Source organism: Bufo bufo, chromosome 3, assembly GCF_905171765.1.
Source record: "Bufo bufo chromosome 3, aBufBuf1.1, whole genome shotgun sequence".
Classification (NCBI taxonomy): domain Eukaryota; kingdom Metazoa; phylum Chordata; class Amphibia; order Anura; family Bufonidae; genus Bufo; species Bufo bufo.
In genome coordinates this window covers 207352084-207366235 of record NC_053391.1, presented here as the reverse complement: position 1 = coordinate 207366235, position 14152 = coordinate 207352084, and the positions used below count along the sequence as shown (strand labels likewise).

The window sequence follows — 14152 nt, the reverse complement described above, 5'->3', positions numbered from 1 at the left end:
GCCGATCGTCAAACTCCCGAATGGAGCATACGAAGTGGCAACTCCCGATCAGCAATTCAGTCGAACTCCTTCCACAGCTAGCAATCTACGAAAGCGCTGTCCCAATAATAAATCCCTCCACAAACGAGACCAAGCTCCGTCTTGAAAGTCAAACAGGAATCAATTTTATTGAGGGCTACCCACCCGTATTTATGCAGGTCTCCATCTGGTGGACACGCCCCTAGGGGACCAGAATGGAGACTGACACAGGACAGACATGCAGCACTACAGAGACAATACATCCCCCACAATGCATCATGGTCTCCTCCTCTCTGCCCTGGAGACCTGAGGAGTAATCCCATTTTCTCTCAAGACAGAGGGTAACCACAATACACATGTGGGGACAACAGAACAGACATTACCATTTAAACATACAATGTCACAACCCTTTTCAATACACAGACATTTAACATCCCAAAATGACACGCATTAGACCAGGAGTTCAAGTTAGTTTAAGTCCTTTGTGAACAATGAGGCCATTTGGGTTAACTAGCAGCACACTCTTCTCCTGGGTGGCCGTCCGTTCAGTAGTTCCAATCGGTATTTGGGGAAACACACGAACAGGGGCATACGGGCAGGAAATCCAGCGAAATGAAGGCAAACAGACGAACCAGCAATATAGGCCTATACAGATGGATCTGTCACAATTGTATATACCTTTCATATACTAATTTATCTATCTAGTGTGTCACAGATGACTTATGGCTTTCCATAAAAACTTTTTTTATAAATTATATGGACTTATCCAGCTTCAAAAACTCTGGTGATAAAGACTGATTGCCTAGTCATGCATTTTCTTTCATGGGGAACTATAGTATTACATGCCTACCATCCATTCAAATGAAGGCACTTCCTGTAAAACATGGCTGAATCGGGTCTGTCAGAATGAGAGGCACTAATTGATAAACACACTTTATGTCTGTAAGCTCTATTAGGGCATAGGTGTACTGTGCTTAGAAATAGAACAATAAATATACTCCAGCTACACATGCTAGACACAATGTGTATCAAGATTGTAGCTAGAGAAGAGCGAATCGAATCCCACGAAGTGGAATTCGATCCGAATTTCATGATAGATTCGATTTGCCTCGAAGTCGAGTTTCCTTGTGCTTCGTGTAAGCGAATCGATTTATCCTGAAATACAGGGTGGGCCATTTATATGGATACACCTTAATAAAATGGGAATGGTTGGTGATATTAACTTTCTGTTTGTGGCACATTAGTATATGTGAGGGGGAAACTTTTCAAGATCGGTGGTGACCATGGTGGCCATTTTGAAGTCGGCCATTTTGAATCCAACTTTAGTTTTTTCAATAGGAAGAGGGTCATGTGACACATTAAATCTATTGGGAATTTCACAAGAAAAACAATGGTGTGCTTGGTTTTAACGTAACTTTATTCTTTCATGAGTTATTTACACTTAAAAAATGTGTTCAATGTGCTGCCCATTGTGTTGGATTGTCAATGCAACCCTCTTCTCCCACTCTTCACACACTGATAGCAACACCGCAGGAGAAATGCTAGCACAGGCTTTCAGTATCCGTAGTTTCAGGTGCTGCACATCTCGTATCTTCACAGCATAGACAATTGCCTTCAGATGACCACAAAGATAAAAGTCTAAGGGGGTCAGATCGGAAGACCTTGGGGGCCATTCAACTGGCCCACGACGACCAATCCACTTTCCAGGAAACTGTTTATCTAGGAATGCTCGGACCTGACACCCATAATATGGTGGTGCACCATCTTGCTGGAAAAACTCAGGGAACGTGCCAGCTTCAGTGCATAAAGAGGGAAACACATCATCATGTAGCAATTTCGCATATCCAGTGGCCTTGAGGTTTCCATTGATGAAGAATGGCCCCACTATCTTTGTACCCCATATATCACACCATACCATCAATTTTTTTGTTCCAACAGTCTTGGAGGGATCTATCCAATGTGGGTTAGTGTCAGACCAATAGCGGTGGTTTTGTTTGTTAACTTCACCATTCACATAAAAGTTTGCCTCATCACTGAACAAAATCTTCTGCGTAAACTGAGGGTCCCGTTCCAATTTTTGTTTTGCCCATTCTGCAAATTCAGTGCGCCGATCTGGGTCATCCTCGTTGAGATGCTGCAGTAGCTAGGGTTTGTAAGGGTGCCATTTGTGAGTAGCTAATATCCGCCGAAGGGATGTTCGACTAATGCCACTCTCCAGTGACATGCGGCGAGTGCTACGCTGTGGGCTCTTGCTGAATGAAGCTAAAACAGCCACTGATGTTTCTTCATTAGAGACAGATTTCATGCGTCCACATTTTGGCAAATCCAACACTGAACCAGTTTCACGAAACTTAGCAAGCAGTTTGCTAACTGTAGCATGGGAGATGGGTGGTCTCGTAGGGTGTCTTGCATTGAAATCTGCTGCAATGACCCGGTTACTGCGTTCACCAGACATCAACACAATTTCTATCCGCTCCTCACGTGTTAACCTCGGCGACATTTCAATGGCTGTAAACAAAGAGAAACTTGTAAATAACTCATGAAAGAATAAAGTTACATTAAAAACAAGCCATTGTTTTTCTTGTGAAATTCCCAATAAGTTTGATTGTCACATGACCCTCTTCCTATTGAAAAAACTAAAGTTGGATTCAAAATGGCTGACTTCAAAATGGCCGCCATGGTCACCACCCATATTGAAAAGTTTCCCCCTTCACATATACTAATGTGCCACAAACAGGAAGTTAATATCACCAACCATTCCCATTTTATTAAGGTGTATCCATATAAATGGCCCACACTGTAGTATAAAAAACAAAAAAATTCATTCTTACCTCCTCCATTTGCTTACAATGGGTTGCCAGCCGCCATCTTGATTGAAGTTCTCGGCCGAAATCCCGTCACCACGTTGGCCGACGTGATGATGCAATCAGATCTTCAAGCAATATGGCGATAGCCAGCCCATCGTGAGCAAATGGACCAGTAATTTTGATTTAATTTGTTTTAATGTTAATTTCACATTGCTTTTACACTTAGATTCCGCGATCATGTACGAACGCGGCATCTGAGGGGTACAATGACGGGGGGCGGCCCTATTGCAGCTTCCTGTCATTGCACCCACAATTTTTTTGTAAAATTCACAGAATCATCCGAATCGAACTTTTGAATAAATTGCTCATCTCTAATAGCAGCACTATGAATCCCAGCTCATAAATTAAGATATATTATAGGACCTTCTGCGACAAGTGGGCATTAATAAACTGAAAATAGATAGAGAGTAGAAGCACAGTTATTTTAGTAGTTGCAGAAGAAGACTACATGATAGTGAGAAAAAGCTATGGTTTTGTGTTTGAAGGCTATTGTAGCAGTTACTACACTTTCTTTATTCACGGCGGGGCACACCATCAACTTTAACAACTGGATGCCCCTCTGTAGTCGTCACAGAGCATTGAGTGAGGTGAGATTCTCACCTTGCCTTATGGAAGTTGCAGCCCCGCACAGATCTAATTTGAAAAACACAACAGGAAACTTTTAGGTATGAACGATGTACTGTAGTGTCTTTTCTTGAGAAGTTAAATATTTCTGTGGTATATTGAAGATTCTTTTTGGAATTATAGAAATTGCAAAGTTTAGCTTATATTATGGTTGAACATTGTCCAGAGGTTTTTCTAAAACTTAGAATCATTCTTTTCATAGGTTGAAGGTTATACCATTGCCGCCTATTGATATTGCTCCTTTGCCTCTAAAATAAATAAAAAATAAGCAATAGGTCTTAAAAATTAAAAATCTAATTAAAATAAAAAAATAATAATATCCTATTATTTTAATTTTACTGCTCTTTGCTAGTCTTATGTGTCTATGGTTACAGAATATAAACAACTCCTATGCTTTCTGATTCTACATTTATAGTCCCTTCTATCTGTCATCTGGTTCATACTTAACTACCAAATGTATGTTAGTGAGATGTACTACAAATTCTAGTGAAAAGAAATTTCTCACTGTATTTAAAGGTATTAAATAGAGTGCAACAAAGTTAATAATCCAATAGGAGGGGTAAACTTAGAATGTGTAGGCATTCCAGATTTATCACAGGGGCTTATACTGGATGATAAACGTGGAAACTTTGTCTAGTTTTTTATGCCTGGCTTACTTTGAGACTGAATTTTATGTCAGAATTGTGGCACCATTTTAGAGCTGATAGTTCCATCCTAGGCCATGCCCCTTTACCATGAAGCCACACCCCTTCTTGCTAAGCAAGCGAGTCGGAAAAAAGTTGTAGAAACCCTAGTTGGGACAAATTTCACCAATTTTTGCCCCTTTTTTTTACAGATTCTAAGCACAGACACATTAGAAAATCTGGGGCAGTGTAGTCCTTAAAATATCCTTCTATCGAACTCTGCATGACATAGAGTTGCCTCTACAATTAAATACCTGTAAGATAATATAATTAATATGCATTTTTCTAAGACATTTCTAAATTATATTTCTATTAAAATTAGTAATTTATTTTATCTGACTTAAGTGACCATGGGTTGCATTCAATGTCTGGATATTCAATATTTCTTCAAAATAATGTACTTGCTCTGTAAGAAAGATGTACAATCATTTTATGCTTCTCATAAGTTTAGAAAACTCTGTTACTGATCCCATTAAAATTACTACCCACAAATGCTTCTAAATGTGTCTCATATTTTATCAGTCCCCTGAGAGCTGGCATATTCATTTAAATTATCAGCACAATCTCGGATAAGTCGGTAAAGATTTTGCTATAAACCTGAAGAGCATATAGATTTGTGAATTTTAAATATTGAATCATTTCACGACACTGTAAAAGGGCATATGTGTTTATCAAGCTTTATAAAGTACATCGTTTTGCTACATTTGTAAATTTAAGCATGATTTCAATATTTTGCCAAGTATAAAGTGCTGATGACAAAAGAACGCAGCAGCGTACTTCTATTTCTCTAGAGTAAATTCATAGAAGTGATTTATAACAGGATAAATTCGAATAGCAGCGTAATGACTTCTGTCTAGTGTGGCAGAGGTTGCAATGTGGCATTTTTGTGCGCAGCATTCATGTTATATCTAATCTATCTGTTTGGAAAACTAATCAAATGTTACTTGATTTGAGCTGATATGAGATGTGGGATATGTAGAGTCAAGAAAAGCTAACTGACAACTGTCTTGGCCAAGGTCATGCATATTATAGAAGCAGCTAAGTCGCTTGTCAAGGGGTCCTTAACTAGTGACCAGGCTGCAGGGGCGAGTGAGTGTCAGTGGCTGGATGGGTGTAGTAGTAGTTCTAAAGCTCAATGGGCCAGCTTTCAGTGATGGAAAAGGCTTACCTTTTCTTCCATTTGGGGCACACTCTGGTTCTGGGGTTCTCCTGCCTGGTGATGAAGGTTTTGAGTTGCAAGGCAGGGACTTGGTTGTCATGAAACTATCACTTTTCAGTGCAATAGTAGTGCAGGAAGCAATGAGGAGGTAGCTGTGCAGCAGAACAGTTATTTATTGAGTAATTCAAAAGCAAACAGATCAGGACAGTTCTTATCTTCCATGGACCAGCAGTTGATACACAGAATGTATGTTCACAGGTGTTACAGGTTTCACAGTTGCACAGGTAGTAATAGGCCAGAAAGTGTCTCCTTAAAGCAATCTTCCTCAATCTCCACTTTGCCAGCTGACTCTGACATAAGCATCCTGACATAAGTTGTAATAATTTAGATTAGGGATCAGCTGCTGTGAAACTACAACTCCCAGCATGCAAACATGCTCGGCTGCTCTTCTACCTCTCATATAAGTGAATGAAGCATTCTTGGAGTTGTCGTTTCTGAACAGCTGGAATGCAGGAGGTTGCTGATTGCTGCTTTAGATAAATGCAATGCAACCAGAAGGTTAGTTCTCCCTCACAGCAGGCAAACTCTTCTTCTCCATTCTTTGAACAGGTTGCGATAATCACTGTTAATTTCCACGAAATCCACCCTGGGATGTGGAGATTCTCATAGTAGAACAAACTGTGCTTTGGTATGCTCAGGCACCGGAGGCAACTCCTGAACACAAATGCTGTAGAGTCCTTTTTTATACAAGTTATCTCTACTGGCCTTTCTCTACACCTCTTCCTCTTGCATCTGGTCTGCTTCCTGTAGATGTTCTTGTTCTGTTCTGGGTGATACTGAGTCCAGAATTAGCTAAAGTGTCAGCAACACACATGTGCTTCCTTTCCCTAGGCCTAGCTAGGCTAGACTTCAACTTCACACTCCCTCTAGTTTAGTTTGTCTAGAATGTTCCAACTCATCTATTTATATGGACGGTGACTCCAGCCGATTTTAATATAGGCTATGAATATGGCCTGTTGTTACCAACTGCAAGTCCATATACAGAAATAGTTTGCAGTTTCTTTTGCAGTTTGCAGTATGATGCAACACTTGAGCAGGATGCTGCTCTTGGACAGATTAGGCATGGTTCTGGTTTCTCCAATCTCCTTTTGTATTTGGAGAACCTATGCATGACTCCCCTCTTGAGAATAACCACATTGTCAGCAAACAAAGTGGTGGGATATTGGTCCAAAAATCATGGAAAGTGAGAGGAAGGGACACATATCAGGAGCTTTTGTCCCACATATGCAAAACTTGGCTTCATCATGGAAGCCCAATTAGATTTTTGCATTGGTGCTTCTTCTATGGATGACACTGTTCTGGGCCTATACAACATTAAGGTCAAAATTCCCTTCATGATTTTTATTTACTCCATTCTGATTTAAAGGAATTTTAAGACATGCCTGATAGAACCCAATAATATGCAATCAATCGGAAAAAATAAAATAAAAAATACTTTATTTCTATTGACCCACTTGCTTGTCTGGTTTATGGTAGTCCCAAAAAGTGCACCATATTTGTATAGGGGGTAATAGGTCTAGATTTACGATGCAAAACATCTCTTACTTCCACAACTATAGAGTTAATTTATAAAACTCTGCTTGAATGCAACCCCACAGTGTGGGGAATGGCTGAATTCATTTGGATCTATTCAGCTGTTATTGAATTCAGCAGGAGTTTTATACATTTTACCAAGTGAGAGTCCCCTAGTGATAGCCGAAGGCAGCAAGAATTCCATGGGGGGCAGGAGTCCCATTCCCTACAGAGATAGATATATGGTGCAGTTTCTAGGTGGATAACTGTGGGTCCCTATTATGTTCTGGACCCTTCAGTGCCTGTTGCTTCAGAAATCTTCCTTTTCCCACTATTTGTATAAGTAAATAGTTATTCAACATAATCATTGACAAGAGTTTAATATTTATCTTCTAAAAGGTGAAGCAAAGTTCTGCCGTTTCTCCATGCAAAATAAGCAGAGCATGACATATTCCGTCTCCTTGGGTGTTGTCATTACACTATTATGTGTGCAACGTGAAAGCAGCTTAATATTAATTTGATTTTGGTCCTTCTGGCAGAAGAGGTGTTACCTGATTTGAAATGTTAAAAATTGCTCACTCAGATAAAATGAAGTGATTGTTCCGTTGAGCTTGCAGCATCGTTGTTGATTTTAATTTTACATTTGTTCTCACTATGATCTGACTAGCTAAGACATCTGACCAGATGGTAAACCATTCCATTAAAATATCTGCATCATTAATTCTATGCATAAATCAAAATATAGCAATGTTCTGATAGAAATGAAAAAGAAAAAAAAATTCAATAATGCAAAAATCTACATTAAAAGGGAACGATGCCTGGAGAAAGGAAGTAGAATAGATACAGTTCATTTTAACATTCCACTATCTCCAGATCAGTGAATGTCATGTATCTGAAATATTACTTACTTATCATAATATTTCTAGGTTTCAATTATGCAATGCATATTGTCTTTCCCTTTTCTAGTAAATTAAATAACATAGGTATGATATTAGAGATGAGCGAATTTAATGCTATGAAATTTGTTCACGCTTCGTTTGGTGGTAAAAGCAGAATTGCGTTATGGATTCCGTTACCACGGACCATAACATAATTCTATGACAGAATGCATAACGAAATGCCTTTAGAGGCATTACGTTATTCATTCCGTCACAATAGTACTCTATGGCCTGCATAACGGATTCGTCACATTTCCGTTATGCAGGAGAGGACTCCCCTGCATAATGGAAACGGGACAGATCTGTTTTGTAGCCCATAGACTTCTATTATGACGGAATGAATAACAAAATGACTCTAAAGGCGTGAACGAATTTCAAAATATGAAATTTGCTCATCCCTATATGATATCATCTTAATATAAATACCTGACCATGCATTATTTGTTTTACATTTCTAAGTGTTTGGTTTGCAGGTACCCCTTAAGCTGGCCATACACATTAGATCTATCTTGGCTGACCTTGCTGGTTTTTGTTTTGATATGTGTGGCCTACTATCTAATATGTGTGGCACTCCTGATTTCCACTTGACAGCAGATATCAGGGAAGATAAGGACTGGGAAAATTGGATTTCAGCTGGCTGATGCTATGGTTTTTATAGATGTTTCTGGCAACAACTTTCTCCTTCTTCCCCATTCACTACATATCCATGCTCTACTGAACCAAGCATGCATATGTATGGAATGATCAGGAGAGATAAGAATTTGGCTCGTTTATATCATGTGTATGGCCAGTTTTAAAGAGTGTGTTCTCTTGTTTGACTACTGTATTGCACCTTGCCTTACTAACTACTCTGCTCTTTGTCGACTGCCTCAACCTTGAAATCTATATCTGAAATACGCATATACTCAGCCTGCCTTGACCTTGGACTTTAAGACTGCGCCTTTTACCTAATCCCTTGGTGAACCCAATGGGTCAGAATGTTGTTGAAATGGATTTCACTGTTTACTGATATAAAATAGCCTGTAGCCTTAGGAGAAAATAATGTTTGACAATGGGAACCATTGAACTATTACTTAATTTTTAACCGCTCCATAATTAAATTTAGAGTCTAATTAACCCTAATTAAATTTAGAGTTAATTCATTTATTTTTTGGATCTGTAAATGTGAGATATTTCTCAGTTTTATCGGTTCTGTCTGCTACCACTGCATTGGCTCTTCTTTTTTGTGTACATTGGCAAGGCACCCTACATAGTTTGGAATGTCCCTTTAACAAATATTTATCAATTATTTACAGGATTATATATTTTGTGTGCTTGACAAAACTATTAGAAATCTAGTAAGATAAGTCATTTGTCTGGAATAGCATTTGTTAATGGAACAAAAATAGTTTACTCCTTAAAGGGGCTATCCAGTAATTAATATTGATGATTTATCCTCAGGATAGGTCATCAGTATCAGACCAGCGCTCTGTCATCTAGATCATGTGACCGATGTACAGTGACATCACATGGCCTAGTTGCATCTCAGCCCCATTGAAGTGAATGGGGCTGAGCTGGAATACCAAGCACAGCTGCTGTACAATGGATGATGCTGGGCTTGGATAGCTGCCGGGAGCCAGCTGCGCTCACCAAATCTCAAGTAAGTGTGGGTGCTCCCTGAAACAGCTGATCGGCGGGGGGGCTGGGACTCAGACCCCGGCTAATGTGATAATGATGACCTATCTTAAGGATAGGTCAACATTATCTATTCCTAGATCAACCCTTTTATGACTAGCTATTTTTATTTATTTTTTTGCCTTTCCATGTTTAAACAGCCATAACTTTTTTTGTTTTTTGATTGTCATGGCTGAATAAGGCCTAGTTTTATTTGATGTAAAATTCTTTTTTGTGCTGTTTGAGGCTTCATATACAAATTGTTGTTGCAAATATAGGAAAAGCAATTTTTGACATTTGCTTTTTTACTTTATTGTTTGCACTATACATATTTCTTAGTCCCATAAGAATAAATGGAGCGCAACCGGACATGAACAATTTGCCACTCTATGCATATGGGGACATAGGAACCCCTGTTGTTGTGATCGGTGGAGGTCCCAGTTGCGAGAACCATACAGATCAGATACTTATCCTATAGATAGGGATTAGGGAGTAAGTTTCTATCTTGGCACAACTCCCCTAAGTCGTCTGCACTAATCCTGTACTTATAAACATCTAGAATAGTGTGTATAAATTTTCCAGCTATGTCCCACTCTGGAAAGTCCCTTTTTGTTTGAAGAGTCAGCTGACAATAAGATGATTGTTAGGTGTGCTGCAACTGGCACCCACACCGATCAGTTGTGATCTGTGGAAAAAACAGGCTTTAATTGTTTAATTTCCCTGCAATAGAAGTGTGGGAGAAAGGAAGCATTGAACTTCCTATTGAAATCAGTGGGCTATACATGTAATACATGTATATTTAGAATGTTCTCAAATTTACATTCTCCAGTCTTGGTAGTAGATGGGGATCTTAAATTGAGGACCCAATCTACACTAAGTACATATTCCCTATAAAGAAATTAAGCAATGGGGATTGGTTTGGGGAATTGAAAGTTCAAGCCATATAACAGTTTTTACAACCATGAAGCTTAAGAGCCAGTAATTTTTTCCCTTATTTTTATTCAATTCTAAATTCATTCTCAGTGCAAAGAAGTACCCTTTCTATCTTTTCTAATTACAATTATCATTTTCTTTTTAATGAGGAGGTATGAGGAATAGGATCATCTAATTAATTTACAATTACTTTATCTTACTAAATGTATCTTTATCTTATAAAATTCACTTGATAGGAGTCCACTCATGCCAGAAGAAGCATGAGTTTAATTTAAACAGAAGTGATTGGTCCTCAGTACACATTACATTTAAGACCTGTCTGGGAATTGAGCTACACATTATAGAAGTGGCCTAAATGCACTTAATTAGTATTACATGTAGTAGGACTAGTTACATGTCTTTGCTTCTGTTGTTCTGCCAGCTTTTTAGTGGAAAAATAATTGCATCATATATAAAGACTCCAATTCTCGTTAAGGCTACATTCACACGGTCATATCCATTTTTGCGGTCGACAAACCGCTGATCCTAAAAATGCAAATACCGACTACGTGCATCTGGCACATTTCATGGGCCGCATTGTCAAAATGCCTATTCTTGTCAGCAAAATGGCCAAGAATATGGTGTGCTCTATAATTTGTGATACGAGCTTCACGGATGTGGACAGCACACAGATGACTTCCAGGTGTGATCTCCAAAAAAGTGCCGATCATACTCTGACCCAAAATATGATCATCTGAATGAGGCCTTATTGTGACGTTTATTTAAACTGGAATTCCAAATTTAAAAAATTCAGAAAATCTGGCACCTGTTAGGACAGGTCATCACTAGAGATGAGCGAATTTCTTAAAGTTAAATTCTGCTGATTCGCCGAATTTCAGAGAAAAATTTGCTTAGTGACGAATTACTTCATCACGAAGCGCATTATTTTTTGGTAAGTAGCGAGTGCAATGACAGGGAGCTGAGATACCACTGCCCCCCATCATTGTACCCCTTAGATACCGCGTTCATACATGATCGCGGCATCTGAGTGTAAAATTAAAGAGGACCTTTCACTAGATTAAAAAATCTAAACTAAATATACAGACATGTAGAGCGGCGCCCAGGGATCCCCCTGCACTTACTGTTATACCTGGGCGCCGCCCAGTTCACCCGGTATAGCCTCCGGTATCTTCACATGTTAGGCTCCACCCAGGGAAACCTGCCGGCGTCTCCTTCTCCCATGCTGTAGAGCTGGCCAATCGCAGCGCTCAGCTCATAGCCTGAGAGTTTTTTTTTTTCTCTCAGGCTATGAGAAAGGTCCTCTTTAACAATAAAACAAATTTTTAATCAAACTTACCACCTCCATTTGCTTGCGACCGGCCGGTCACCACCATCTTGCTTGAAGATCTCAGACGAGATTCTATGCGGCGCGAGATTACGTCATCACGCCAGCTGGCGTGGTGACATATGACGTCATCACGCCGGCCGGCGTGATGATGTAATCTCGCGCCGCACAGGATTTTGGCCGAGATCTTCAAGCAAGATGGAGGCTGGCGGACCGTCGCAAGCAAATGGAGGAGATAAATTTGAATTTTTTTAGTTTTTTATACTATTTCAGGTTAAATCGATTCGCTTACACGAAGCACGAGGAAATTCGGCTTCTAGGCTAATCGAATTTATCCTGAAATTCTGATCAAATTCCACTTCGTGGGATTCGATTCGCCCATCTCTAGTCATCAGCATTAGATTGGGGTCCTACTCCTGGCATTCATAGAAGGAGCCACAATTAGAGGCGAGGGGGGGGGGAGGGTTGCTAAAGATATGGTAATTTTTTGCCGCATTTTATGCAACCGGAAATGATGCCATTAGAAAGTGCATTTTGTCTTGTAAAAAACAAGCCCTTATACGGCTATGTGAATGGTAAAATAAAATGGGCCTGGACATGTGTTGGAGTGAGCAGGGGGACCTTGCATGCCCTGCAGGATTTTTATCCATGTTGGCATAGTGTGTTACTAACGGTAATCTTTGAGACTGTGTTCCCAGCTCTCTTCAGGTCATTGACCAGGTCCTCCGGTGTAGTTCTAGGCTGATTCCTGACCTTCCTTAGAATCATCCTTATCCCACGAGGCAAGATCTTGTGTGAAGCCCCAGACCAAGGAAGATTGACTGTCATCTTGTGTTTCTTGTATTTTCTAATAATTGCACCAACAGTTGTTGCCATCTCACCAAGCTGCTTGCCTACTGTCCTATAGCCCATCCCAGCCTTGTGCAGGTCTACAATATTCTCCCTGGTGTCCTTCGGCAGCTCTTTGGTCTTGGCCATGGTAGAAAGGTTGGAGTGTGAGTGATTGAGTGTGTAGAGAGGTGTCTTTTATACAGGTAACAAGTTTAAACAGGTGCAATTAATACAGGTAATGAGTGCAGAGTAGGAGGCTTCTTAGAGAAAAACTTACAGGTCTGTGAGAGCCAGAACTCTTGCTGGTTGGTAGGTGATCAAATACTTATTCCATGCAATAAAATGCAAATTAATTATTTATAAATCATACAATGTGATTTTCTGGATTTTATTTTTTAGATTCTGTCTTTTACAGTTAAAGTGTACTACCTACGATATAAATTAAAGACCTCTCTATTATTTGTAGGTGGGAAAACTTGCAAAATTTTCCCTACTGTATATGGTAAAGTCAATCTGGTAGGTCTCCCATGCTCTTCTTTCCATGAGCAGCATAGGATAGAGTAGATGACCCTGAGATTATCTAGTTTTCTATGATTTGCTACCAGGACTCCTAGAGAAAGCCTGTGAGTCCCACTAACCTCACCCATACACAATGATTGACAGCTCTCCCTTTACAAGATCATATACGTACAAGAAGCTGTCAATATGTCTGTGTAGACGAGGTTAGTGGGATTCATGAGTTATCTCTAGGAATCCTGGTAGCATTTGAACAGCTTTTTACATAACAAATACTGATTAAAGTCATTAAATTGTATATCCCTGGGCTCAGCATCTCCTACTCTATCATAAGCTGGCCTATATATTGAAAAGCATAGCAGGCCTAGTAGAGATATTTTATAGATATTATTATGTGTATATATTATTTCAAAATCTCCTTTCTTTTATTTTGCAGGTTACACGATAGTGTCTGGAAAATATGCAGAAAACGTCCAAGGGTATAAACGCTGTGAGAGGCCAAAGTTTCACATTGGCATACTTTATACTCCCCTACCATGTATCTTCTTTCCAAAGTGTGGATACAATTGGATAGTAATCTCAATGTACTGTACTTTCAAGAGGAGTACCATAACCATGTAAAAAAATGACAGATGAACAATCACCCTAAGAGGCAAACTGCAAAACCCATAGACCAGTATACTTCAAAGTGGAAAATATGAAACATACTGGAAGTAACATCTGTGTATGAAACCAAGAGACAGTATAAGACTAATGAATGCAGTGTACAGACTCCAGTTTTATCCTATAATTCTGGCATTTCAATTTTTCCTTTTTTTATTATTATTGGAAAAATCTGATTACTTAATTCATCCCTAATATCTCTTCTAATGACTTGGAAATGGCACTTGTTTTCAATCCTGTCAATCTATAACTGGAAAATGCTGTGTCTTACATTTAGCAGAACCCATATTTTGAAGATTAGCGAAGAGTGATTTGTCAAGGCCATAGAATACCCTATACTTTAGTAAGCCTCTTCTAAAGCATGCAGCAAT

General features: G+C 39.3%; 1 protein-coding gene across 1 annotated transcript in view; it reads left to right on the top strand.

Moving 5' to 3' along the window:
* TAFA3 (TAFA chemokine like family member 3) overlaps positions 1-13870 on the top strand; it is a 554701-nt gene extending 540831 nt beyond the window's left edge. Inside the window, exon 5 of the mRNA XM_040421839.1 lies at positions 13555-13870. Within this exon, the coding sequence (XP_040277773.1) occupies positions 13555-13566 (12 nt within the window). The 3' untranslated portion in view covers positions 13567-13870. The remainder of the gene's footprint in view (positions 1-13554) is intronic.
* Positions 13871-14152: the final 282 nt, after the last annotated feature.